Consider the following 27,101-nt stretch of genomic DNA (forward strand, 5'->3'; position numbering starts at 1 on the left):
ATTCACGTTGCGATGTTTGCTGGTGATGTGTTTTGGTGTGCTTTCCAGAACATGGTTTAAGGAACAGATTACGTTTTAGCTCAAATACGTCTGGCTGCACAAACAATGATGATACACACAAGGAGAGGGAAACACACCGCCAAAATCCTTACCTGATGATAATGTCCAGCACATGTCCCTGGTGATGCAACTGCTGGAGGTAGCTCCCGTAAATTTCCCTGCTCAGACAGAGACTTGGTTGAATGACATCTTAGACTATCGACCTGAGAAAATCAAAAGAAAGGCAGAGAGACAACTCACAAGAAAACAGCAAAAACATCTTCATCGTCCCAAAGTAAACAAAGCGGCCAGAAACATCAAAGACCTGGTCACTGAAGAGCAGCACATGGAAGCTGCAGCAGCTGGAGTGCTTCAGTGCCCAGGCCGCACTCCCGTGGACCAAAGGCCGTGACGTCTGTTTTCAGCCCCTCGCTAGTGGGGCCACAGCCGACCCGTCGCTCCTTCCTGCGTCTGCTGTCTGCGCCTGCGCCTGCCCTGCGACACCAGCAGCCGACCTGACCACTGACCCGACCTCTACCTTATCCCAAACCTTGCTTGACTTGCGCAACCTCCAAAATCCAACGCCGCGCGGTCCAACGAAAATCTCTCCCCTTCGCATTTCTTCTCTCTTGCTCAAGCTCACTTCGAAGGAGTTGTGCGGCCTCACAAGCTGCCCTCTTCGAGTGATTTAACCTGCCGACCTACCTACGACGCTCCCTTACCTTCCGGATATCCCGCGCGGCCATGCTCCTCTAGCTAAAAAGCAATATCATCACTCGCAGTTCAATATGGAGGCCCGAAAGGCAAGTTACGCGACCCTTCAGCTGAATTAATATTTTGCTTCCTTCCCTCCCGCTCTCCATCTCCCAAAAAGAGGTGTACTAACGTGTTGTCCAACAGGTGGTCGAGAACGTCCAGGGCATCAGCGGCGGAGTCACCTCCACCGGCACCCTTCGTCTGACCGACTACCACCTCGTCTACTGCGTCCCGGTCAAAGCCTCAAAGGACCAACCGCTCCCTCAACCGCCGAACCAAGCACCCAAGACTCGCGAATCATGGATTACGTTTCCTATCCTGTCAAATGTGCAACTCCGGCTCATGCCCCCGACCACTGGCATTCATAGCTCAATCCGCATCCGCTGTCGCGACTTCGTCTTCGTCACCTTCACATTCCAAGACGACAAAGCTGCCAAGGAGGTGTTCGAGTTCATCAAGGCCCGAACCTGCAAGCTTCCCTCCGTCGAGTCGCTCTTCGCGTTCCATCATAAGCCCTCCAAGGTCGAAAAGCACGTCAATGGCTGGCACATCTACGATCCGAGAGCCGAGTTCCGTCGACAGGGTATTAGCGAGAAGTCGGCGGACTTGGGATGGAGAATCAGCAACATCAACAAGGACTATACCTTTTGCGACACGTACCCTGCCGTTCTTGTGGTTCCCTCTTCCATCTCCGATAATGTCCTCAAGTACGCCAAGGATTACCGCTCTAGAAACCGCATCCCGGCTCTTAGCTATATTCACAAGGTCAACAACTGCACCATTACTCGCAGCGCCCAGCCCTTGTCGGGCATCACCAGGAAAAACAACGTTCAGGACGAGAAGCTTGTGTTGGCGTCGTTCGCGGAGCGTGTTCCCCGGACCAGCGTCGACTCCGAGCAGCCTCCCCAGTTGCCGGCTTCGGAGACCACCAGTCTTTCAGAGCTCGAGAAGTACGAGGAGAGCATCATCGAGGATGCTGCGCCCAAGGTTTACGACGAGAAGACTGGCAAGAGGCTTGTTTATGGAGCTCAGCAAGCCAACATGATTGTCGACGCCCGGCCCACTGTCAACGCTATGGTCAACCAAGTCCAAGGAATGGGATCGGAGCCCATGGACCGCTACCCTGGTGCCACAAAGGCCTTTATGAACATTGAGAACATTCACGTCATGAGAAACTCTCTGAACAAGGTTGTGGACTGCATCAAAGACGCAGATGTCTCGCCCTTGCCGCCTGACCAAAACACCCTCTTTGCAACTGGCTGGCTCAAGCACACCGCAGCAGTGCTCAACGGTGCTGAGATTATTGCTCGACAGATCTGGTACAAGCACTCTCATGTGTTGATCCATTGCTCTGATGGTTGGGACCGCACAAGTCAGCTCAGCGCCCTTGCTCAGATCCTCCTGGACCCGTACTTCCGTACCATTGAGGGATTCATGGTTCTGGTGGAGAAGGATTGGTTGTCTTTTGGCCACATGTTCAGACTGCGGTCTGGACCCTTGAACCATGAGAGCTGGTTCAATGTTCAGAGAGATGGCATGGCTGGTCAAACCGTCCAGCCTGGCGAGAATGACGGCCGCGCAGACGCATTCCAGAACGTCATTGCCGGAGCGCGCCGGTTCTTCAACCAGAATAAGGATGACCCCACGGAGCAGCTTGACGCTATTGGCGAGGCAGCGACTGGCAAGGTTGCCAACGACGAGGCCACCGTCCCTAAGATGATCAGCCCCGTGTTCCACCAATTCTTGGACTGCGTCTACCAGCTTTTGCGGCAGAACCCAACCAAGTTTGAGTTTAATGAGCGATTTCTTCGCCGGCTGCTCTACCACCTCTACTCTTGCCAGTATGGAACCTTCCTATATAACTCCGAGAAGCAGAGACGCGATGCCCGTGCTGCTGAGCGCACTCAGTCTGTCTGGGACTACTTCCTGGCTCGCAAGCAGGAGTTCATCAACAAGGATTACGATCCCACCATTGACGAATACGTCAAGGGTCGTGATTCGATCATTAAGACAGACCTCAAGGATATTATCTGGTGGCACCAGCTTTTCAACCGGTCTGACGAGGAGATGAACTCGAACCTGCACGCCACAGCTGCGCAGGCTCAGAACAAGGCCTCGGCCATGGCCAACTTCCAGCCGGCGACTGAAGAGTCCTACGCGAGCAGCCATCCTGGCACACCTCCTGACGACACTCCCGGCTCCAAGCCACCCTCGCTGGCGGCTAGCCAGTCTGTTCTCGCTGCGGTGGAATCATCACACACCGCTCTGACACCCGAGGAGCAACGCCAGGGACGACGATTGGAGCAGGGACAGGAGCGACACCTTCAACGGAGTGCCTCGGCTGAGAACCCGAATGCCTTCTCGTCTATTCGAGACGGCATTGCGGACGGAATCGCAAACCTCAATATTGGTCGCAACGTCACCGGCATGCTCAACAACCTGGGTACCAACAATCGCAATGGCAGTCCAGCCTCAACCTCGAGGGTCCCGACTCGCGGCGAGCAAGAGCTACGGGAGATGACTTAGGGTGTCAATTTCGCGCAATTGCCCGACCCGCCCTACCTGATCGAAGAGACCGAATCTACTATGCTCTTCGATGCAGACCTCTACCATAGGGAGAACTGGGATCCTGATTACCCGAGCGACAGTGAGTCAATGCCGGAATCGAAGAGAGACCCAGAGGTGGGAGTGAAGTTGGCGGGGATGACAAAAGTGCTGACGGAGACTGTTTCAAAGTTGAACGCAGCGAACTTGGCGAAGATACCGCAGAATATGTCAGTAGCCACGAACTCTGCCGATGCGGCGACAGTCTCTGAGTCGGATTTGGAGTCTGCCTTAGATTGGGGTAGTCAAGGCATGCTGGACTGGGGCGTCATGAGCTTTCACGGGTACATGATCGGCGAGGAGTCCGACAATGAGTGGCCGCCTGCTGGTTACACGATGAACGGTACTTTCGACGAGACAAGCGGCGACGAGAGCAGTGGCGACGAGACCAGCATCAGTGGCGACACCACCAATGGCAGCCAAATGAGCAGCGACAGCATGTCCACGGCCGACAGCGACGACATGAACCTTTGTGAGGACACCATCGTCCCCATAACCGAGAGCGACCTCATCCCTGACGGTCTTGACAACAGCTTCGATGAAATGGCCGACGACAGCGTCTTTGTCATGGTGGAAGACAATGAAGATGCCCCCTCAGCTGATAACGGCAGTATCTTGCACGGGATTCAAATGGGTTCCCAGTGAAGATGGCGTCTAAGGCGTTCAGTTCAAATTTTGATCGTTCCAACAAACACAAAGTGCAAACGAGAAAAGTTTGTACGAATGGAGAAGTGAGAAAAGAGAGGCCTTCGACACTTTCACGGTTTTCATGACACGCCACTAGGAGTTTTGTACATTTATTACGACCATTTTGTTTCTTCGCTTTCGGCCTCTTTCCGCAGGGGTTCCGCAGGGGGGCAAATAGAGACATGCCGATACTGCTTTCTGGCGTCAAGGCGAAACGACCTGCATTCAAAGAGCGTTGGTCCAGGGGCAGAAGGATAGGGCAATACAGATGGGAAGGGTCTGGAAAACAAAAGGTGCGGAGCAATTGAACGCGTCCGACCGAGCAGGAAAGGGATGCACTTGGGGCTCATTATATAGATCCGCCTTCGGTTTTGAACTCCCCGTACTCTTTGAGAAGTTTCTTAATTCTAATTAGTTAAAGTCGCGTCTTGCTTTCCTTGTGAAGTCTGAACGAACACTGGCATACTGAGTATGTTCCTCACACAGGCAAGCTGTCATGGATGCAACACCTTGCAACAACAGACGGCATCTTTCTTTCGATCTTTTTTTGGTCTTCAGTCTACTTTATCCGGCAATATTTTGGGCCCACTTCTGGTCCAGGGAACAAGTCTATGTCTGTCTGCCCTCGCATCGCCAAACTTTTAATTTTATTTTTTTAAAATTCCGTAGCCAACCGTCATGTCCACATGTCCCATCATGCTCATCACTACAGGAAGACCTCAAGGTTGATCTCAAGGGTGCTCACGGGGTATCTATGTTGGTTAATATGCATTCTCTATCGCAGTCAAGGGGGGGGGTCGTACCTCAAGTCAAACTTCTCCAGCACGGTGGGGTGCAGGATGCCAAACTCGCCGATGCGCTGCTCCTTGCCGCCAAGGCGAAGGTAAATGGCAGCCGCGTGGCCAGGGAAGAAGGTGTCCTCGTTAATCTCCTCGATCCAGTAGCCGTCCGGCTTTCCGGGGTTCTCGGCAACCTTGAAGTCAAGGCTCTTGCCAGCCGTCAGACCCTCGTCGTGAGTGAGGAAGGCGGTGCGAAGCATTAGCAGGATGCGGTCCAGGAGACCGTGGACGATCTCGAAACCAGAGGTCTTGCCGTACCACGCAGCAGCAAAGTGGCGCTCGTTGCGAGCCTTGCGCTCCAGGGACTCATCCTTGAAGACGACGTCGGAAGCCTCGAAGATCTTGATGGGTACGCTGTGCTTCTTGTTCTCGCGAATAGTCTTGAGGAGACCAGGGACCAGAGATGTGCGAACGACCTGGTACTCGGCAGTCTTGGGGTTGGCGAGCTTTACGGCGGTCTTGCCGTCGTCTTTCCTGTTCAACCAACCAAAGTTCTCGTCGTGACTGCACAGAATCAGGGGCAAGACCTCGCTCCAGCCAGCCATGGCGGCCTCATTCCGGATGATATCGGCGAGCTTGTTAATCATAAGAGGCGCACCAATGGTCGCGCTCTTGTTGGGAGAGGATCTGGGGAGGTTGTTGTAGCCGTAGCAAATGGCGAGGTCCTCCATAACGTCGCACTGGTGTAACACGTCGGCGCGGGTAACTGGGATGGTGACACTCAAAAGGTTGCTGTCCTTCTCTGACGGCTTGGCGATGTATGCCATCTTGGTGAGAAGCTTGCAAAGCGTCTCGGGTGACTCGTTCAGGCCAGTGCAGGCGTTGAGGTAGTCGATCTCGACGTCGATAGTGCGGGGCTCGAGACTGGGCGTCGTCCTTGAGGCACCGTTGTGCTCGGAGACGATCTTGACAGGCTCTACGGTGAAAGGCTCGGCGGTGTACTGAGAGAACATGGTGACCATCATGTCGCAAACGATGTCGAGCTTAGTGGCGTCGGTAGCTGTCATCTCGATGAAGACATTTGTCGTGTTGACGGTGATCTTGGAGTGGTCGCCGTTGATGATGGGCGGCAAGGAGCAAACGGTGCGGTTCTTGTCGTAGATGACGGGGTAGACAGGCGAGTCCTTGATGATGTGCAAGTACTTGCCAAGGTGCTTGTCGCCCTCGTAGAACTGCATCAACTCCTCGCCATTCATCTCCTTGGTCTGGTTCAGGGGCTTGAACTTGATGTCCTTGGGGGGCAGCGCCTCATACGTGAAGGGGCCCTGAATGGTGTCAAGATCGTGAGTACCAATAGCCACCAATGTCCTTTGTCTCGCCAGGTTCATGTGCAGCTTGTCCTGGAGGCCGATGAAGGAGTCGTAGCTTTCTTGGGTGAACTTGACGTTTCTGAGGATAGCGCCGGCAACGAGGGGACGGATCTTGCTGGTATCTTGGGCCACGGTGATGACCTGAGTCTCGGGCTCCTTAGGCTCAACGACCTTGTAGTTTGGGGGGGCGACCTTTCCCCTGAAGATGTTGAGCATGAGCGCTATTCCCTCGAAACACAGCATATCATATCGGTTGGCGGGGATCTCGATCTTGAGCTGGGGCGGCTCCTGCACGCCATTGACGATAGGTCGCTCGTCATTCTCGGTGTCTTCGTCGAGCTCGATACCGAATTCGAAGCAGAGGTCCTCGAACTCCTGGGTGGTGAAGCTGTGCGCGGTGATGTTTAGCGGAGGGGCACTCGGGATGGCGGGGTCGTGATCTGGGTCTGGACAGGCGGTGCGACCGCGGCGCGACTCACTTTTGGCCCAGGGCCTTGTACAAATCGTACTTGTTAACGGCGATGGTAGGCATGGTGAGAATTGACGAGAATCTCTCGAGGAAATATCGGTCCGGCGGTCGTCAGAGGGCGGGAGAGGCTCCGTGAAGTGGTCGCTGTCCTTCTCCGAGTGGCCTTGAGTCACAGAAATTTTGGGGGATTGTCGGAGGTCAAGCAACTGCATGTACAGAGGGTCACTGGCGGGATGAAGTTGCTGCTTTACGCAGCCAAAAGAGTCATCGGAGTGGTCCTGGCGCCAATTGAGGGAGTGCGGGGTTGAGGGGCTGCAAAAGCGGCGGGCAGACTCGGCATCTCAATTTTCCAGGGTCCGATGTGGCTCGTGCTTGGCAAGCGAGACCGGGACGGGCAGCCACGGGCTGGACTGATCTGTCGTCGTTGATGCTGGCTCCTGATGACAGCTGGCGACCAGTGCGTCCGCGCCCAGACGCAGCCATATGTTCTACATTCCAGTTCCACATGTTTTTGCCCGAGAAACAGACACGAGGTGAGAGACGAGAGAGCTCCATGTTTGTTGGCGTTGCCTTGCATTTGACAGAAGCCTGACGTGACGTCTCCATGCGTGAAGCGCGCGCTTGGTTTCTGGAATCAAGCATCGTCACCAGCGCACGGAGGCCATACCCGTGAGGCAGGTGCCTCTGGGCGAAGCACTTGCAGCTCATACACGTACTTGTAGCTCAGCTGCACCTCGTCATCGCCCCTCCATCAAGTGTGAGTCTCTTGCATGGAGTTTTCGTCTGGTGCTTGATCGAAAGGCCGTGTTCTGCTGCAGGCCTCGGGAGGATCATGTTCTGTTTACACCGTAGGATCCTGCCATTCTGGCATGAAAAGGGAAATTTGTGCATTTCCTTCCTTCTAGAACGATGAAGATGCGTTGCAGAAAGAACTTCGTATCCAAGGTAGGTAGGCAGGCTTGCGCTGCTCGCCTGAGAAGAGGCAAGAGGCAGGCAGCCCCTCCCCTCACCAAAGAGCCACTGTGAACTGCACCCCTGCCTTACGTCGTCCAAGGCTCCAAGATCCAGCCCGGAAAGTACGTACCTTACCTAATGGAAGGCAGCATTGGATCTCAGCTGGGCACTGGACGCTGCCCTGAGGTGCCGCCCGTGGTCACAGATACAGTGTACCTTCGGGCAGGGCATGGCATTTGTTGATCAGTGGAAGCTTTGCTAGCCCACCTTTTAGCACGCTGCATCTCACTCACTGGCCACGCTGCGGTGGTGGGACTGGCTGGCAGAACCCAGCCCGGCGAGCAGCACAGGACAGAAACGTCAGGTCGACCTCCCGTCCAGCGGCCAGAGACCAGACCAGACCAGAACAGAACGGCGTCGTCAAACTTGCCTCTCCTTGCCCTTCGCTGCCTCCGTCCACCATCTGAAATCAACACCACCTTTTTCCTTCTCCACCATTGCCGCGATATCTTGCTGATTCTGCCGCCAACCCGCCCTTCGGATCGTGGCATGGTCTGCTCACCTGCAACCTCCGCCTCGTAGTAATTACCATCCACCATCCCGGTTGCGTCGTCTCAGATTTTAGAGCCCCCCATCCCACAACGACCGTCGCTCGCCCTCAACCAACCCATTGCATCACTCGCACGCGATCCACCCCGATCGCCCAAAAGACGTCGACAACCTTTCCCCTTCACATCCTTCGACCAACCCATCGATAGACGCGCCTGCGCCCGAATTGCTCGCCATGGCAGACGCGCCGAATACCCAGGACGAGCTTTACCCCATCGCCGTCCTCATCGACGAGCTAAAGGTATGGCGGTGACTGTCCCTCTTCCCTGCCCGTCCTCGGCCTCCTGCCCGACCAGCCTGCTGCTACCACCACCACCATCCATCCACCCGCCGCGCACCTTCGATGCTGACAGATTAAATACAGCACGACGATGTCCTCCTGCGCCTCAATGCCATCCACCGCCTTTCTACTATCGCCCTCGCCCTGGGCGCCGAGCGCACGCGCGAGGAGCTGATCCCCTTCCTCGACGGTTAGTGTCGCGCATCCCATCCCTCTTTGAGCCATATCTAAACAACCTACTAGAATCTGTCGAGGACGAGGATGAGGTCTTGGTCGCTCTCAGCGGCGAGCTTGGCAACTTCATCGAATATGTCGGAGGCCCTCAATGGGGCCACGTCCTCCTATCTCCCCTCGAGAACCTCGCTGCCATAGAGGAGCCCGTCGTGCGGGACAAGGTAGCTATCGCCCCCTTCTCCACCTGCAACCTACGTCGCCTAACCAGCACAGGCCGTCGAGTCCCTCAACAAGATCTGCGAGGAGCTGTCCTCCCAACAAGTCGAAGAATACTTCATTCCCTTGACGGTCCGTTTATCAAAAGCAGACTGGTTCACCTCCAAGGTCTCTGGCTGCGGCCTTTACACAACCCCCTACAAGAAGGTTTCTCCCGGCGTTCAAGAAGAGCTTCGGAAGCAGTTTGGCCAGCTCGTCCACGATGAGACACCCATGGTCAGACGTCAGGCTGCCACCAACCTGTCAAAGTTCGTAAAGGAGATGCCGGCCGCCGTCGTTGTTGAGGAGATGATACCCCTTTTCCAGCACCTCGCCCAAGACGACCAGGACTCCGTCCGCCTACTCACCGTCGAAATCCTCATTTCCATCGCCGAAGTCGTTCCCAAGGAGCAGCAGTCTAGCCACGGCGTCCTCCTTACTTCTCTGCGCAACCTGATTGAGGACAAGAGCTGGAGGGTTCGATACATGATTGCGGACAGATTTGAGAAGGTGAGTTCGTCGGTGATCAAGAGAAGAGGTGATGTTAAATGTGCGCGCAGATTTCCAAAGCTGTCGATGAGGAGGTCGTGTCGAGAGATCTGGTTCCGTCCTTTGTCAAGCTGCTGAAGGACAACGAGGCCGAGGTCCGCACTGCGATCGCTGGCCAAATACCCGGCTTCTGCGCTCTGGTCGACAGGACTGTGCTTCTTAACGATATCATGGGCAGTGTCGAGGATCTCGTTTCCGATACCTCTCAGCACGTCAGAGCTGCTCTTGGAACGCAGATTAGTGGTCTTGCACCCATCCTGGGCAAGCAAGAGTGAGTTTCTTGGCTGCGGGGAGCGCTTTACAGCGTACGTATGAGACTAACGTGTTCCAGGACTATCGACCACCTTTTGCCCATGTTCTTGCAGATGCTGAAGGATGAGTTCCCCGAAGTCCGTCTTCACATCATCTCAAAGCTTGAGCTTGTCAATCAGGGTATGTGACAACCCAGCAGATACGAGTTCAAAGCTGACTGATTCTAGTTATTGGCATTGACCTGCTCTCGCAATCTCTCCTTCCCGCGATTACCCAGCTTGCGGAGGACAAGCAATGGCGCGTGAGGCTTGCGATTATCGAGTACATTCCTTTGCTCGCGAGCCAGCTCGGCGTCAAGTTCTTCGACGAGAAGCTGGGCAACCTGTGCATGAGCTGGTTGGGTGACACGGTCTTTTCTATTCGCGAGGCTGCGACGCACAACTTGAAGAAGCTGACTGAGGTTTTCGGGGTTGAATGGGCAAGTGAGGCAATCATTCCCAAGGTTATGGCTATGGGCAACCACCCCAACTACCTCTACCGCATGACAACCTGCTTCGCCATCACGGTGAGTATCCTCGCACCGTTCACAGCTTATACGTACTGACATCTAGTAGACTCTCGCCTCGGTCGTCAGCATGGACGTCATCGCCGACAAGATTCTCCCGATGCTCGACAAGCTGGTTGACGACGAGATTCCCAACATTCGCTTCAATGTTGCCAAGACATACGGCGTTCTCATCGACGTCCTTCGCCGTTTGCCGGAAGAGGGTACCATCTACTCGCTGGAGAAGGAGGGTGCCAGCTTCAGCCCGTCCCCTAGAGGTATGGAGCTGATCCAGTCGCGCGTCATCCCCAAGCTCGAGAAGCTGCAAAAGGACGACGACGTCGACGTGCGGTACTTTGCGACAACGTCCGCGAACAGCGTGACTGGACCTACTGCTGGCGAACCTATGAATACATCACCATAGATGAGAGACGTAATGAAGCAATTCCCAATCTTTTACCCGAGCCCGCCCCAACATTCTTAACCTTGCATGCTTCGGCAACACGACAGTTCTATGGTGCTTCTTTAGCTGGCCTGTTCGGATCGCAAAATAAAAAAAGAGACTAGAAAGACGGGAACGGATGTTCAGAGGTCATTCAAGGAGAACTTCAGGAGGGTCGGCTCCGGGGCATCGGTTGCATGACGGAGTAGAAGTGGAGGAAAGTTGAGGGTAGGTGACGCTGCCTGGATTCCCCAATAAAAAAGAAACCAATGTATGATACACAGCAGCAGTCAGAAGAACGCGTTGCAACGAGCACATGAGGTCAGCCGTGATCATGGGGTATTCATATCTTTCTTTTGATTCTCTTTACTCGTCAAATCATTGCATCATGGCATGCGTCTAGGCATGTCTCTGGAAGCACAAACTGCTAATCGTCTGGCCCTTGGCGCCGCCAAAGGTGAAGCTGGGATAATCGACCTTGCCGACGGCAACAAACCTTCCGACGTCGCCCTCTCTCGCGGGGCCTTCGAACCACGCCTTGAGCTCCTCCTCGGTCCAGTTGCAGCTCGTGATGAGCAACAGGCCACCGGGCTTCACAAGACGCAAGACGCGACCCCTGTAACCCTCGCAGATCCTCCGGCCCTGCGCATCCTTCTCGTCGCTCAAGCAGATGGCATCGAAGGTTCCCTTGTCGAGCACAACATCCCAGCCCTCCTGCTGGCTGCCGTTCAGGACGGTCTCCCACGGCCCGTTGAGCAGATCCCACTCGTTGAACTCGGGCTCCTTGACGTCCACCTCCTCTTCGTCGCCGTCGGCCATGTCCTCATCCTCCCCCTCCTTGGGGGCCTCGGCGCGCTGGCGGGCGATGCGGCGGGCGAGCTCGACACTTTGGGGCGCGTAGTCGACGCCGAGGGCTCGGCCGTGCCAGCCCTCGTCGCGGAGGGCGAAGAGGAGGGAGCCGTTGCCGCAGCCGAGGTCAAGGAATGTGGCGTCGGGCTGGCGGAGGGAGTGGTCGAAGGCGGCGGACTCGGTCAGGTCCTCGAGGTAGGTGAGGAGCTTGGACTCGGCATCGGAGTCGTCGAACCAAACGGTGCCGCGGTCGGTCGGGTCGGAGGCGTGGTTTGTGAGTTCGGTCGTGTAAAGAGAGGACCAACTGTTGTTCCCATCGGTTAGATTGGGAGTGGGAGTCCGGGGGTGAGGAGGGGAGGCAGTACTATTCTTTTGTTCCGAGCTTGGAGGGCTCCAGGTGGGTGGGTTGAGAAGCCATTCTTAAGTATGGTATTCTGTGATGCCGCGGTGGTTCTTTCTACAAAGCGGTTAAGGCGAGAGGAGAAGAGAAACTATGCAGTCACCACGCAATGCGACGACACTGGCCAAACCCGGTTTTTTGATGCCATCGCGAATTGTGTTTTTTGGCGGGGTGTTTCCGCCGCTTCATGCTGGAAGCGGCAGGCGGTGAGACGGCCAAGTCAAGTCCTAAGCCGACGGCCCCCACCCCCTCCCTCCTCTTTTCAAGCACAAACCATGCAAAGCAACCCCTCGCTGCCCGATGGAGGAGGGGCTGCCTTTTGGTAGGGACCCAGGGTAAGGTAGGGTGGTAGGTAGGTAGCTTCAGTGGCAGGTGGGTTGGAACTCTGATGTGTTGTGAAGCTCCGGAGCAATGACTGCTCTTCGACTTGGGCGCACCTGTCATCTTGAGCCAAGCTGGTAATTGCACACAGAGGAACGAATGAATGGCAATCACAGGGAGGATAGTAATGTGATTATTTCCGCCCGATGTTTCCCTTCTGTTTCCCCCTCCCGCAATGATCCATTCGTATGACATCTACGTAAGACGGGAGGGCGACTGCAACCACACGAGCATTCCGACCGAGTACGACAACTAGAGACGACAATGTTGCAGTCATGTTTGTCCTCGCCGACGGGGAAACAAGAAACGCGCAATGCGTGAGCTTCTTTTTGCTGGCTCTGCGGAGGGGAAAGGGTCTGTGTGTGCTTGTGTGACCACCTCAAAGATGTAGGCAAAAATGTATCGCCACTGCGCGCGGGTGCAATAAGGTGACGTTTCGTCTGTTCTTCCCGCACCGCACCCGTGGACGTGCCTCGTGAGTGTGTGTGCGTGTGTGTCTGTTTGTGTTAGAAAAAGAGGATGAACTCCCCCCCGCACCCTCTCTTCCTGGGCGCCTGGGCGAAAGAGTTTCGTTCTGTTCTGATTCAACTGCCCTTCGTTTGGTGCAGAGCAGGACTTACATTCGCTTGACAACCACACAGCCGCGTACCTACTCTATCCCCTCTCCTCAACCGCACCAATAACGTCCTCGATAATCCCAGGCAGTTTCAAGGGAAGGAAAGACTATGGCCGTGTTCAACTTCCACCTCTTTATTCTCGCCGCGCTCTTGATCCTCGGCACGGCCTCGGCGAGGAGGTTGGCCTTTTTCGAAGTCAGACAGTCTCAGGATGAGACCAGGACGAGAGGTGTAAGTCCACCATACTCACCAGCGTGTAGGGAGCCGTGATTGCTGAACGATGCGTTGTAGACCTGCACACAAATGAGCAACAAGTGCCATCTCGCAAGCCGCGACGACCAGGTCTGTCCGGCCGATTACAATAGGGTACGTGGTAGCCCCCCTTTCAGATGCGTTGGGGGATACGTCGGACAACAGTTAACATCACTACAGTGTCCCTTTGACGGGGCTCCCTGCGTCTTGATCGAGCCACGAGGAGATTCGAGTCGTAAACCGGAAGTTCGGTGCGGATATCTGGGGGCACAGGGAGCGTGATGACGAAGACGGGGAGAGTAATTAGAGCGAGAAAGCAAGCAACTTGGAGGTACCTTGGCAACTATCTAGGCGCTCCCCTTCAGAGAGAGATACCCCAGCGTCCAAGCATACCGTCCTGGTATGAATGTGAATCTTCAGTCATGAAATATCGCCCCTAGCCCATTCCGTGGTGTTGGTTCTTAGTCTCCATCCCCTTTCTTCTCAATAGTGACTAGCTCCAACCAACGTATTCTTCCACCCCCAAAGCTCTTCTTGTTTGATAGCGTCATCAACGAAGGTTTTCCTCCTTCATGCGGGCCGTCGTGCAGCCCCAGAGACGTCTCTTCCGGTCCTCTCTCTTCAACACCTCCAGCGTCCTCAGAGCGTCCAGACAGGCGCCTTCACCAACACTTGACGGCCCCGGACTTCCACTGCGGGGAAGCCGGCGAGCCGCACCTTGTTGTTGTCTTTGGGTGGAAGCGCTGAAGGGGGAGCTGCATCAGTACTTGAAGGTACGATCGATGAAGCATTGCTGCTCTTTCGAGGCGGTCCGCCACCGAGAATGTTTGTGAACATACCGCTTCTGGTCTTGTCCGCCCGCCGGTCCTTGCCGTTCTTATCCTTGTCAGAATCATCCGCGGCCTCCTCGCCTTCTTTTTGCGTCTCCAGCGGCGGAAGAGGCGCCTTCTCTACCTCCATAATGTTGGGGTTGATGGGATCTCCAGGCAGCGGGTAGGTAATGGCCACGTCTCTGCTCTCCAGCGGCAGGTTGGCGGCGATGCCTACTGCCAACTCCACGATCATGGACGCGCTGCCATCTACACCAGGCGGCGGCGGATCTGTCATGTACTGGAACAGCGTTGCCGTGAGGTTTGACGTGCACATGCGGGTGAAGTCTGCTCTGTTGTCTGCGCTCTCAGGGGAGTTCAAAGCCCTCTGAAGACCCTCCAGGGTTGCCATACGCCAGCTTACGACCTTATTCGTCAAGGCGTCGAACTCCTCTTGGCTGTTCATCGTGTATGAGAACCGCCGGATATTGAGCTCAATATCCTTCAACTGCCGGCTGAGGTCGAAGTTGAGACCCGGGTGGAAGCACTTGTTGAAGATCTCTTCTACAATCCACCTCGTGATGACAGCACGACCGACTGCCGTCATCTCTTGCTTGCCGGTCTTCAGAGCGTCGATGCTCACGTACATGTCCAGCCATTGCGGCACTGTGCGCCAATCCTTGCGAATGTTGAACGACAGGTTGTTGATGGCGCCGTTGAGACGGTTGAACCTGGTGATGTACTCGCTGTCGTCGAGAGCGGTGCGGGACTGTGACATTCGCTGGTTCGCAACGGCATTCTGCAGTTGCTCGATCTGGGAGTTCAGGTTGTCGATCTGTGTCTTGCCATCGAAGTAAAGGCGCTTAACGTTCTTGTACTTGGTGACTGATAGCTGTTAGCGCATGCCAGCACAATGCTTGCGACTACCTTACGTAGCTCCTTGAACTTGTCAGGATCGGTGCCGTCGCGGTCAGGGTTCGACGGCTGAGGGCTGTTGCGGCCTTGCTCTCCCCCAGACCCCTCGAACTGGCGGCCTTCTTGAGCGCTACCCGTACGGAAGGCCGGGTTCGCAGCAGCAGCACCAGTGGTAGGCATAGTCTGACTCTGTCTGTAGCCCGGCGGGGGGCCACCGGGTGCGTCGACCTGACTTCGCAACGTCTTCTCCGTCTCTGCTTGGGGTCGTCGTTCGGATCGCGGAGGGGGGCCTCCAGCAGGGGGCGTCATATTTTGCTGCTGAGGCTGAGAGCTGCCTTGGGCGGGTGGGAGTGTAGGAGGCAGCGGGTTGTCGGTGGTCTGCACGGCGTATCTTACTGCGGGGGAGGTTTGTGCGGACTGGACGTTTGCCGAGCGAGCGTCTGAATCAGTAACCGGTGATTCATGCGACAACTGAGAAACGGTCTCGGGATTTTGGTGAGAACCGGTACCCAGGTGGCCAGTGTGAATGGGAGACGGTCCGCCTTGGTATTGACCAGCCTGCTGCTGGGAGTACTGCTGGTACTGGTGTTGGGAGGGGTCGTAAGCAGACTGCAGGGCGTGCTGGTGTTGGTCTTGCAAAGCGTGCAGCTGCTGTTGCTGCTGCTGGAGATATGCAGGGTCTTCGTAAGGGGTATTGTCTAAATCGCTGGGAACGTAACGAATGGAATTGCGGTGGGAATCGGGGGTCTGCAGACGATGGTCTCTGTTAGGATCTTGGGCAAAGCGGTGTTGGTCCTCGATCTCGCCGACGCCTTGTAGCGGGGAGGGTTGCTGATTTAGCGCCGGCAGCGGCCAGTCTGTCGACTGCTGATCGAGCGACAGCTGGGAAGGCTGCTGGGATAATGCGGTTCTCGCGGGTGGTGGATTGCTCACTCTCTTTGACGGTCGGCGAGCGAGGCCACCAGTGTTATCGTAGGAGCCTGGCGGGGTAGGCTGCTGGGAAGGAGGCGGGGTGTTGTGATGATCTCGGCCCGCTCCCAGAATGTTCTTGAGCAACCTCCGTGCAGAGCGCTTCTCGGGCTGGGGTGCAGGCTGAGGAGTAGGAGAAGTTGCCTGAGATTGGGCGGTTGCAGTCGAGGTGTTGTTGAGGGATGCCCTGAGGTTGTCGACAGAGCTGGAGGCTGCGCCGTACTGGGTGTTGGGGTAGGGGGCTACGGCCGGCGGATAGCGCTGGGATTGGGAGCGGGAGACGGAGTCGGCGAATTCCTGCTGCTGACCTGGGCCCCTCTGGCGCGAATCGGCGGGCGGCAGTGGGTTGTGCTGCAAGAGGAGGGAGTTGCGTGAGGCAGCAGCTGCGGCGGGCGAGGCAGAGGCAGGATAATCGTGGGGCGGTGGAGGAGGCCCTTGCTGCCCTTGCTGATGCTGCTGGTGCTGGAGCTGCTGCTGTTGAAGATTTTGGAATTGTTGCTGCTGATGTTGCAGCTGGTTTTGGGTGTCGAAGGACTCGATGGAGCTGAAGGCGGTCGACGAGGCTGAATGGGGGGTAATTGGGTTATTAGCGCCGCTAGTAGTGGTGGTGTTGGTGGTGGTGGGAGTGGTCGACGAAGAGGTAGGCGCGGGCGCAGGAGCCAGCGAGTGGGAGATTGAGAGACCGTGGCCGTGACCTTGGCCTTGAGGGTGAGACTGAGAGTGGCCTGAAGGAGGAAGGGGAACTTGACCACCAGCACCCGACAGCGCGGCGGGCACAGCAGATAATGGCGTAGGTGAGTTGCCTGCTGAAGGGGCACCGCCAACCGGCTCGACAAGTGCTTGTTGCGAGCGGTTGTTGTGCCTCCCAATGCGACCGAAGCTCGGCATTATAATTGCGATATGTCGTCGTGCGCAGCCGCCGCAGTAACCTGGACAGAGACAGAGACGTGCGAATGGATGGGCAGGTTTTCTTCCTTTTCGTTGGTAAGATTACCCTGGCCTGTCTGTGCCAATGCCAATGCAAATGCAAATGCAGACCGGACAGACGCTGGCTGTGTCAGTCGCAAGTCCAGTCGCAGTCTGTCAGTCCCCGTCAAGCAGCAAGCCGGCAAGTAAACAAAGTAATGATAATAATATAAAAAAATAAAATAAAATAAAAACCACGCAGGGCAGGCAATACGGCACAGCCCGTGTATGTGTGTCGACTGACAATGAGCAGCAGAAACAGACACACAAGACGGGACTGGGAGGCGGGGGTGGAGGATGAGGAGGAGGGGAATGAGTGGAGCTTTCTCTCACTCTCACTCTCTTGCTCCGAGTGTGAGTGACAAGCTCAGCTCTGCTCTCACTGTCTTCGGCTTCCGTCTTCTTCGGCCTCTTTCTTCTTTCTTTTCTCTTGTTTCTTCCGCGCGGGGTCTTTTCTCACTCTCTGTCCCTCTGTCTACTAGTCACCCAAGCCACAGTCAGTCAGTTGCAAGTTTCCAGAGTTGACAGAAGCACGCAAGCAGCGACAAGACAAGCAAGCAGGCGGGCGGGCGAGCGAAAGGAGCGGCAGCAGCAGAAGCAGGCAAGCAGCGCGGCGGAGCGGCAGCAAGCAGGAAAGGGAAAGCAAGAGGATGGCCGATGGATGACGGGACGGGGAGAGATTGGAGATTGACCAGCCCAGCCAGCTGGTCCCTGTTCCTATTTTCTGCGCGTCTGCGTCTGGCGACCCTGTCGAGTCTGTCCACTTCTCACTCACTTCAATCAAACGTCCGTAAGGATTGGATACGTGGTGTTGTCCTGTGCCCGCCAAAAAGAAGATAGTCCCAGCCCGCCAGCGGCGAGAGCAGCAGGCAGAACCAGACGGCTCCGACTGGATTGGCTACGCCGGCTGCAGAAGCGGATGCCGTGCTGGGTTCCCTGGGGCCCTTGGAGGGGAGGGGGAGCGTGGAGGGGCTTCCTTGGGGCTGTGCACACAAGTCAATCCCAGCGGCAGCTCGTCTGTCAGCTGTCTAGGATGCGACGGGATGGGGATGGAGATGGAGGGTGCTCTGTCTGGTTGGGCGTCTGTCTGTCGAGGTCCGCGTCCGCGTCCGCGCCTGCGTCTGCGTCTGTTGGATTCGCTGGTGGGCGAGGCTTGCTCGAATGCTTGCTAGGGTGGTGCCAATGGCTGAGGGAGGTACGAAGAGGTGATTTGATGGAAGCTGTCTCTGTTTCCCGGCATGCAGCGCTATGCCATTCTCGACGGACAATGGCAGGTCGAAAAGCAAAGGTAGCGAGTGGCCCGAGGGGTTCAAAAAGGGGGCGTCTGTCGTCTTCGACACTCCGTGAGGTCGACGTCTGGCTGGCTCTATGGCCTTTCGTTTCTGGGATGTCTACCTCTCCTCTGTGGCTCTGGCTCTGGCTCTGTTCAGACGAACGGCGGTTAACTGAGTCCTGCAGAGGTGCAGTGCAGTGCAGTGCAGTACGGATCCTCGCTGTGACCCGACGAGGGGGATGAGCGACACGCTGCTGATGCGAGTGCTGCGTGCTGCGGGGGAGGGATCTGGGGTCGTTTGGTGAAACACAGACGGGTTTCGATCAGCGTCGTCAGGGGGGGTTGACTATCGGGACGGAATGGCAGTGTCCTTCTGTTGGCCGATGAGGACGGCAAGATAGAGACAGATTGGCTTGACAAAGGCGGGGAGCTACGATGGACAGCAGATGGCTCGAAAGAGGCTTCCGATGCTGAAGAGGATGTGAAGGGCAGATTCGGCAGCAGCACCTGGCCGGATTAGACGGGAATGCGACAATAATCAGACTCAGGAAAGAGCTGAGCCTTAGAGGGAAGGTGAGGGAGAGGCGAATAGCGTCGTCGTGTTGGGGATGCCACGCCAGGATCCAGGATAGGGCTGATCAGTTGCCTTTTCCCTAGGCCGGTCCTTCTCTCCTCCCCACCACATACGGAGTACGGCGGACTCGGCTTCCATCTCAGAACACGACAGAGAGACAGAGACAGCCTGTCGGGCTTACTTGGAGAGCAGCATCAGCAGCAGCAGCATATCTGTCTTGTTTCTGTTGTCCACTTGGTCTGTCGACAGGGTGTGCAGCCAATGCCATTCACACACAGCCCACCAGCGCCAGTCAGACGGCTGGAGGATGACAAGATCAGGAAATGAGACGAAGGTCCGAACTCGAGCAGAGGCCAGGCCATTCTCGACATCGGATTGCGGCACTAGCTCTGTCTAGGTGGCCCAACTTGAGATGACTGCGAGCTGGACCTGCCTACCTTGGCAGAGAAGGGTCGCCAGCAATTTAATTAAACACAAGCTTCGTCCAAAATTCCAGCTCTCACCACCACAACCACCATGCACAACCACCATGCACAACCACCATTACTTTACCAACATCAACAACGAAACGGGCGCACATCCTTCAGCAGTCACTCGCCACTCACAGAAACACCACCCCAGTCCTCTACAATACACTAGTGCCATCGGCCTCCGCTGGCCGTTGCCGTCCTCTCGGTCCTTCGGCAAGCTACCGGCGGGCTGTCTCGCTGCTGATGCCACCCTGCCCACACCGCAGGCCGTAACCTGGCTCCTTGGCCCTGCGCCCCCGTTGTCAAAAAATCACCGACACCACGACTGCGGCTGACAGATGCCCAGCCCAAGAGAGAGCTCGAAAAGCCTGTCCAGCATGACACCGACAGACAGCATGCACCGCTTGCACCGCTTTGTGCGTTGCCCGGCCTGAGGCTGAGGGAGAGACAACAGACTGAACGGAGAGAGACGAGGGGTTGTGCCAGCAGGCTGGTTGCGGACTGGATTCAGGTCCGAACAGAGTTTTGGGCTCTCACTCATGGCGACCTGGACCCTGGCATCGCATGCAACTACGTCGCAATCCGTGCATGCGCGCACATTTCCTTCGCTCTTGCGGCCGCGGCGCCACAGCCTCTTGTCTCCGAGCAAGCAACGACATAATGCAACCCCACGTCCATATCCTGCTCGGCCATGTGCACCAACTTTTCGGCAGTCTCAAAAAAAGGGACAATGACGACATGTCAAGAAGCCGCATTGCAGAATCTCAATCGCCTTGAATACTCTTCGTAGCAACCAAGGCGAGCGCCGAAGCTGCTTGATGTCCCAGGCCAACAATCTTGCTGCTGCTCCTAGAGTCCCAGCACCCCTCACCTCCCCCGCCCAAAGGGCGCAGCAGCTCTCGGACAGCTCAGCCCTAGAACAACCTTGCTTCCAGGAGCTTCAAGATGCCAAGGTGTATTTTGGCCCCTTTCATCTCTTTAACTCGGAAACTTTACAATGTGTGCTGTGGGGAGCTTAACTTTACATGGACTGAACCCGTCCAATCATCTCCCACCTTACGGTGTACCCCGTCGCTGTGCCATTCTCGGTGATGCCTCGCACAGCACAGCTCGCGGCCTCAAGGACGCGAAATCCCACAGCAACACCACACGTCGTATCTGGTGTGCATGAGTTGGCATGATGTGTCTCCTTGCAGCCCATACTTGACAACTCTTATATCGTCTCAAGATGCTTAATCACAGATTCTCGTCGCAACTCTGTTCATGCGGCTACGTTGGTGCGCCGTTTCTCTGAGCTGCCCAGGGTGTAAGCCAGGGTGTATCATGAATCGTTTGAACCTCCGATCCGCACCCCATTTCACTGCAATATAAAGGCCAATCTTCATACGTACAACCCCGTCGGACAGCTGTCGACTTTGCAATCACAAATCTCGGCCGAGAGCTCAAGTGGAGTCACTCTCTTTTGAGGGAAAAGAGCTACTAACAACCCACTTCCCGGAAGGAGAATACCAAGACTTCGGGCCACCAGTAAGCTCATCAAATTGATTATTCGAGTTGACGAGCTACGATATTAAAACTACGAGCTTCGTGGTCATTTGAAATGAGTCATGACCCCTTCCCAGCCAGTCGGGTCATGACTGTGTGTGAAGTTGGAACCCGTCTTTAGCAACAAGCTCACCGCCCTCTTTACATGTTGCTCTAGGACCTCTTGGAACCTCGCGAAACTTTCTAACCGAGTTCCAGGTGGTTGGCGCTCCATGTCTGCGGGTAGAATACAACGTTGTTCGTTAGGACTTGATTGCAGTGGCATGTACGGAGTATACTCTGCTGTCAACATTCGTCCCCGATACAGACTGCAACTCCCGTCCTCACCAGAGGAGCGCTCGAGCTCATTGCGGCCGGCAGACAGGCGGCGTTCCGAGTAAGGCTGTGGTATCGACAGGGATCTATCATCCAAACCAGAAGCAGAGGACCCTTTTCTTCGTTCGTGCTCCGTCCAGAAAACTTAGTTTTCAGGCGAATGTCTATTAATAGCGCAAGAAAAAAGGGGCTTTCCCAAATTCCCATTTCTTTCTTTCCCAGTGGGATGTCGGGATCTCTCCACAAGACCACTAATCCCAATCCGGCGTTAGCTCGGACTCAGCTCACCTAAGAACTCAGGGATCCCGTCCAACTGCCTGCCGCAGATCTCACCTGCACTGCACTGCACACCAACAGAGTGGCAGAGAGAACCATGCCCGCCGTCCAACCTCTTGCCATGCAAAGCGAAATCCTGGCAGGAGTTCTTGGAACAGACGCGCGAGTTGGACATCTCTTGAGCCCGACCCTTTGAATGACGTCGAGTCAAGACCTGCTGCCAATCTGGCAGAGATACGCAGGCATGGTGCCTCACATGACGAGCGACATGATCGACGTCCTGCGTCAAGGTCATCTTGTTTCGACGGGCAAATCTGAATGCCGATGCATCATCCCACGCCAGACCTGGCATTGGGCCGAATCCAACACTCGCTGTCATGGCTGAGCTCGCGGTTCCAGACTTCTTCTGCGTCAATATATTGGAACTTGACATGCAGACGAGACCTGTTCTAGAACACTTACACACACACCTTCCAAAAACACACGAGATCTCGCCCGTGCATAGCGCGACTTGGTCGGACATCGAATCCGCGGTCAACGGGTCCGATACAACCACATGCGGCCCCCAAAAATCACTAGACGCGGAACACAGTCCGAATGTTGATATTACCTACCTTACTTTACGCACAACGACTGCCCTTAAAACGCTGTGCTAAAGCCTAAAATGACCCGGCCCGGAGCGGAAATAGAAGCCCCCGAGATTGTACACGTGCAAGGAAGAAGAGATGCTGGCATTAAGGCTGAACCGAACGAAGCAGATTCCCCTTCGCGATCCACCTGCAGGGCGGCACCGCCACCGGCGCGTCGTATCTGAACGGGACGGAGCCCGAGCGTTCGGAGATGCCGGCCATGTTCCTGTGGTTTTCCTGCTCCGTTTTTGCCTTGCCGTCCCGTCCCGTCCGTGACCCGCGGCTTCCAGCTCCGGCAAACGACGGCATTTCCGTCCTGGGACCTTGTGTCTGCCCACCATGTCGATGTACCCCCGACAAATGGGTTGGGACTGCCGACGTAGATGTTTGTCGGGCTTTAGCCTGTAGGGCGTTTTGTCTAGTGTCCGGCGTTGCCATTATAGTCCGGTGATGCGATTGTAGCGGAGAACGCCCAAATTTCCTGTGTGTGTACGGCTATATTTTCTGTGTAGTTAATTACTCCTATTAAGTATAGAAGTAGAAGTTATAATAGTAGTAGTAAGGACGACGGTAACAAAGATACAGACGATGGAGTAGCGATAACGATAATGGTAGCGACGACCATGATAAAGTAGAGTACGATATCACAGGAAAAGGAGTCGCTCTAGCACAGGAAAAACAGGAAATTCTTGTAGAGGACCCATAGATTGGTCAACGTAGAGCTCGAGAAAGAGAACGTCTTCTTCTTCCTATGAGCCGTGCTGCCACCGAAAACAGCGCTGATTTGGGATTTCCCCGTATGCGCTGCAATCAGATTCAACAACATTTCAGTACAGAGTTTGATAGTTTCACCGAAGTTAAGATGGAGATTGACGTGTGAAGATGATGGTAGTAGAGGCAAAGTATTGAGTAGGAATTCATTACTGAACGACGGATGGAGTAGCGACTTGGAAATCCAGACTCGAGACGATGGCGGGATAGAAGTGGCAGCAGCAACGGCAAGAGACATACCTTCCCAAATGCCCATCTCAGTTCCTTCCGTGAACTTGACTTCTGCAATTCCGGTGTACGAGCCAAGGATATACCTTTCCGCTCTCCTGTTCCCTGGTGCTTTCGCACCATGGCATCAACCTCAACGACACTCAGTCAGTCATATCTTGACCATCCTCGAACCGCTAACAATCGACAAGATTGCAGAGATATCTGCGTACGACATCATCGATCACTACCAACTAGTCTTGGCTGGCCTGGTATAATCATGCAATCACCCTCGCAAGTTTACCACTTTCCTGCTCATCCAGCCCCTTTGTGTTGTCCAGTCTTGCCAATGATTGCGGCGGCTGACCCCTGGGGCTCGTGTTCAAGGCGAGAGCCCGTCGTTCGATTAATGTTTTGCCCTCAGTATACTGTTCTATCCGTTACAGGAGTTCCTTGTTTGCCTGCCACGGCCCTTCCCGATGAAGATGGTCCGCTGAGCCAAATGCTGCCGTCCGACACGACGAGACCTCGTGGCGACGACCCTGGACTCAAAACTCATGCTAGCCACGCCGTGTTTGGCGACACTGCCTGACCCCTTCACTCTCGGCTCTGAGCAACTGCATGTCACACGAAGCCGGTCAGCGCATGGAAGGAGCTCGTCGATGCTTTGATGAGGGACTCAGGCTCGGTCTTGATGACTCGCAGCCAAGAAGCGGTGTGCATGTTTGCCGCTTTCACAAATATCTTCATCCTCAAAGTTGATATCACGTTGACAAGAGCAGTGTTTGGCGTTCAGTCGGTCAATGAAGCTGTGACTCCTCGAGCAGTACGACGGCTTCACCTCGGAGATCGACGACACGCACATCATCGCGAGGCCGGCTCGACTGATTGGCTCGCTGCGAGAATTCTTCACCGCCGGCATATAGTCTATGCTGCCTGAAACGGAACATTCAAGCGATCTTAGGAAACAGGCTGAGATATCGCTTGTATGTAGTCGCAAAGAAGCCCCTCAGTAATCCTTTGGACAACAACGTGTCGAGGCTCTGCGAGAATACCACTTTCTGACACACATGACCATTTCTGGACAAACCGAGAGCCCTTTTGGACTCAATGCGCAGCATCGCGGCCTGGATGGCTGCATTGATAATGCTACGCGAAGCATTCCAGGGGGCTGGGTATGCTTCTTGCTGGGAGCCGATGTTCCATGCATTCTGGTTCGAAGAAGACCGAGAATCAACCTGCTCAAGCAAACAAAGCTCGTCCGGCAACCATTCCGCCACCGAAATGGTGCCACAGGCAGCGTCTGAAAGCAACTTTCCGGGCTGGTTGCACGGGAAAACGAATCATCTGTGCCTAGCCGCCCTATCTGCAGTAACTCACACGCCACCCTGATTGGGCCATGTTCTCCTACTATGTGCAGGAGATTGGCCATCCGCATGGGTATGACTTGTGCAGACATACTTGGCTCTTTCAGGATCGGTATTCTGGTCGCCCGCGGGCCGACTTACACGACCGTTCACTGCGAGTCACTAATAGGAAGTTCAACGACAAGCTCTTGCTGCAACCCAAGCGTTAATCTTGATCACGAGTTTCACTTTGTTCCAGTTGCCTGACCTGTTGTCCGCCAAGCAACCTCGCCTCGTTTCGACACCTTCAGCGAATGATCTGGGCGAAGGGACTCTAGACCGTGATCGGGCACATCACCAGTGGTCAAGACTGAGCATCTTGTCAATCTGCGCCACAGTCGCTGGGCCCTCTCTCCATCTTCTTGGTAACCTGAAGGCCATGATCCTCGGTGTGACAACAATCTCCGGGGAACACGGGCAACCTCTCGGCAGGTACCCTCGTCCTGATTTCGGCTCTTCCGTTCCGGTGACTGGCTGGCACTACATCCAGCCTTCCCTCGAAAGGCGGTTGAATATCGTATTTGTGACGAACGGGGTTTGCCTGTAGCCGCGCACAACGACGGCTTCTCGCACCGGCCCGCGTTGGGCATATCGTCGGCCGGGTACATGACGCCGTTGCTCCAATGGCTTTGCAGTCCGAGGCGGTCTACGACGACATTCGGTTGCGGCGACGGGGAAGACTGCATAGAATGCGCTGTCATCGAATCTATAACTATAAATAATGGCCTAAGCTCAATCTTGAAGGCCATAACTTGACGATATTTGAGTCAAATTTAACGAGTAAAGCCGAGATCCTCACCATACACATTGAGAGGTTTAGTCTCTGTTTACAACATCAACACTGTCTCAGCCATCACAACGCTAATCACGATGAAGTCTCTCTTCTTCATATCCATGCTGTCTGTTATACCTCTCGTAGCCTCCCTGCCGACGGCGTTGGAAGACGACGAGAAGATCCACCAAGAGGCCAGCCGGTTCAGATATCCGTGGTTGAACATGACACTGAGCAACCTGGCCACCGTCTGCCAAAAGACAGAGACCTCAGATATGTATAACTGTACACTCGATTGTAAGTCTCAATTCAACATCATAGTTGTGCCTCGTTAACATGGCAATGCCAGTCGACTTTTACGATTACAACACAGAAGGCGTCGTCGATGTCAACGGCGCTCACTGTAATGCAACTTGGCCGTGGGACGGGATAACCCCTGACAACGGCCCAAACAACGATTTCCCCATCAATGGAGCATTCTGCTGGACGTCACCAACGAACCTCTTCTCGTTCAAGGTCGTCGAGTTCCGTTCAGCCTCAAATTTCATGATATCTGTGAGCCACTTGTACAAAGACTCCAGGTAAGGGGCCGGGCGGCAAACTCTCTGCGCAACTCACTTGGATGAATATGGTGCTAACAATAGACCAACCAGATTCTTTCAATTTCCATACGACGGTCGCAAAGCCATGGTCGAGGTCAAAATTCCAAACAACCATCCGGTACCTCCATTGGCTCCATTCGTCCCTCCTGTCAACCAGTTCGAATTCATCGCCACAGCAACAATATCGAAGCGCACAGACGGTTTATCGTAGAAACGACCGGCCTTGGTCTCTCTCAGTCTCATATGTTCAACGAAAGTCACGTTTTCCTGCCGTCGGTTGTGGGTGGGTGTTCATCAGAGTTGTGGTGCGCGCCGGTCGGAACAACTTTGCTTCGTGTTTTACCACCGCCTCATGTTGTCCAAGATGGGACGGATTCTCCCTCCCCGTGCTCAAGTCAGGCGTTTCGTGCTCTTTTGTATGACTAGGTATTATGTAGGAAATAATCAGATAAACTCTGCACGGAAACAAAAAAAAAACCACTAGCAGTGGTGATGTGTCTCTCTGGGATGCGGCTCCGGCCCATTACGCTCCATCATGTTGTTGACGAATGATCCAGACCAACGATCCAACGGGAGAAGCTCCTGGGCCGTCCCGCCTCCGTAGTGGTCAGCCACTTGGTCTCTCCAGCACCGAAAGGGGTCTGGCGCCAGACCGGAGTGCGGCTCGGATTCGGAACCTAAACAATGCAGAGGCCGCTGTGACCATGCCATCCCGTTTGCTCTGCCCAAAAGGCCCGCCCGGCGCAGAAACAAATTTACACATCTTGCCAAGAAAATAAGGGGGGGTGAGGAAGGCCGCCTGTGGTCGGAAACTCCCAGGCACCATCCGTTCACGGGCACCTGGTGGCTTCCCCCCCCCCGGGACCCTCGCCTGCCGGGGCCATCAAATCCAAATCATTTCTCGGGAGGCGAAGGGGCCGTCGAGCGGTCATCTCCTGCGAAGAGAGAAAAGAGCACTCGGCCGGCAGTGGCTGTTGGTTGGATCTACGGCGCTAGTAGCGCGGCTCAATTGCTTGTTTGCATGTTCTCTTGGCTTTTTCTTCCAGGGGAGGGTCGCCCCGCGCAGATTGGCGGAGTGTTTCTCCCACTGCGACGATCAAGCTTTCGCAGCAAGATTTGCCAAGCGATGCGGCTTCATGTCTTGTTTCTCCATAATGCGGGCGACGGAGGCTATTCCGGGCATCTTAGGCATTCAAATCCGGCGTCCGGTATTTCGCTTTCCCCCTTGTCGAACCAGAGAACACCAAGCCACCGGTGCCAAGGACACGAATGAACGACAGGAAGGAAACCTAAGGCATGGCGAAAGATTAACCGCGTCAACCTGCAGAGGAGACGTAATC

The 27,101-nt window shown here is 55.2% G+C and overlaps 8 protein-coding genes across 8 annotated transcripts; 5 read left to right on the forward strand and 3 right to left on the reverse strand.

The window, feature by feature from the left end:
* Positions 1–1,137: 1,137 nt before the first annotated feature.
* On the forward strand, positions 1,138–3,321 carry CGCA056_v006753 (Phosphoinositide 3-phosphatase; the record flags this gene model as incomplete). Its single annotated transcript, XM_037322002.1, has 1 exon — positions 1,138–3,321. The coding sequence occupies one exon, from the start codon at positions 1,138–1,140 to the stop codon at positions 3,319–3,321; it is 2,184 nt and encodes a 727-aa protein (XP_037179823.1).
* Positions 3,322–3,381: 60 nt separating this feature from the next.
* Positions 3,382–4,044, forward strand: CGCA056_v006754 (uncharacterized protein; the record flags this gene model as incomplete). Its single annotated transcript, XM_037322003.1, has 2 exons — positions 3,382–3,442; positions 3,542–4,044. 2 exons carry the CDS (start codon positions 3,382–3,384, stop codon positions 4,042–4,044), a joined length of 564 nt encoding a protein of 187 aa, XP_037180426.1.
* Positions 4,045–4,792: 748 nt separating this feature from the next.
* FRS1 (Phenylalanine--tRNA ligase beta subunit) lies at positions 4,793–6,767 on the reverse strand (the record flags this gene model as incomplete). Its single annotated transcript, XM_037322004.1, has 3 exons — positions 4,793–4,838; positions 4,890–6,623; positions 6,715–6,767. 3 exons carry the CDS (start codon positions 6,765–6,767, stop codon positions 4,793–4,795), a joined length of 1,833 nt encoding a protein of 610 aa, XP_037179808.1.
* A 1,675-nt stretch (positions 6,768–8,442) lies between these two features.
* paa1 (Protein phosphatase PP2A regulatory subunit A) lies at positions 8,443–10,745 on the forward strand (the record flags this gene model as incomplete). The annotated part of the gene is made up of 8 exons (XM_037322005.1): positions 8,443–8,508; positions 8,632–8,737; positions 8,791–8,942; positions 8,995–9,486; positions 9,537–9,796; positions 9,857–9,957; positions 10,005–10,342; positions 10,392–10,745. 8 exons carry the CDS (start codon positions 8,443–8,445, stop codon positions 10,743–10,745), a joined length of 1,869 nt encoding a protein of 622 aa, XP_037179820.1.
* A 417-nt stretch (positions 10,746–11,162) lies between these two features.
* Positions 11,163–12,030, reverse strand: EFM4 (Protein-lysine N-methyltransferase EFM4; the record flags this gene model as incomplete). The annotated part of the gene is made up of 2 exons (XM_037322006.1): positions 11,163–11,916; positions 11,978–12,030. 2 exons carry the CDS (start codon positions 12,028–12,030, stop codon positions 11,163–11,165), a joined length of 807 nt encoding a protein of 268 aa, XP_037179809.1.
* A 1,088-nt stretch (positions 12,031–13,118) lies between these two features.
* Positions 13,119–13,544, forward strand: CGCA056_v006758 (uncharacterized protein; the record flags this gene model as incomplete). Its single annotated transcript, XM_037322007.1, has 3 exons — positions 13,119–13,241; positions 13,302–13,376; positions 13,443–13,544. The coding sequence occupies 3 exons, from the start codon at positions 13,119–13,121 to the stop codon at positions 13,542–13,544; spliced, it is 300 nt and encodes a 99-aa protein (XP_037178882.1).
* Positions 13,545–13,901: 357 nt separating this feature from the next.
* CGCA056_v006759 (uncharacterized protein) lies at positions 13,902–16,843 on the reverse strand (the record flags this gene model as incomplete). The annotated part of the gene is made up of 2 exons (XM_037322008.1): positions 13,902–14,956; positions 15,004–16,843. 2 exons carry the CDS (start codon positions 16,841–16,843, stop codon positions 13,902–13,904), a joined length of 2,895 nt encoding a protein of 964 aa, XP_037178881.1.
* Positions 16,844–25,257: 8,414 nt separating this feature from the next.
* Positions 25,258–25,972, forward strand: CGCA056_v006760 (uncharacterized protein; the record flags this gene model as incomplete). Its single annotated transcript, XM_037322009.1, has 3 exons — positions 25,258–25,456; positions 25,509–25,740; positions 25,813–25,972. 3 exons carry the CDS (start codon positions 25,258–25,260, stop codon positions 25,970–25,972), a joined length of 591 nt encoding a protein of 196 aa, XP_037179693.1.
* Positions 25,973–27,101: the final 1,129 nt, after the last annotated feature.

Source organism: Colletotrichum aenigma (assembly GCF_013390185.1).
Source record: "Colletotrichum aenigma strain Cg56 chromosome Unknown KSG_Cg56_contig04, whole genome shotgun sequence".
NCBI classification, from domain to species: domain Eukaryota; kingdom Fungi; phylum Ascomycota; class Sordariomycetes; order Glomerellales; family Glomerellaceae; genus Colletotrichum; species Colletotrichum aenigma.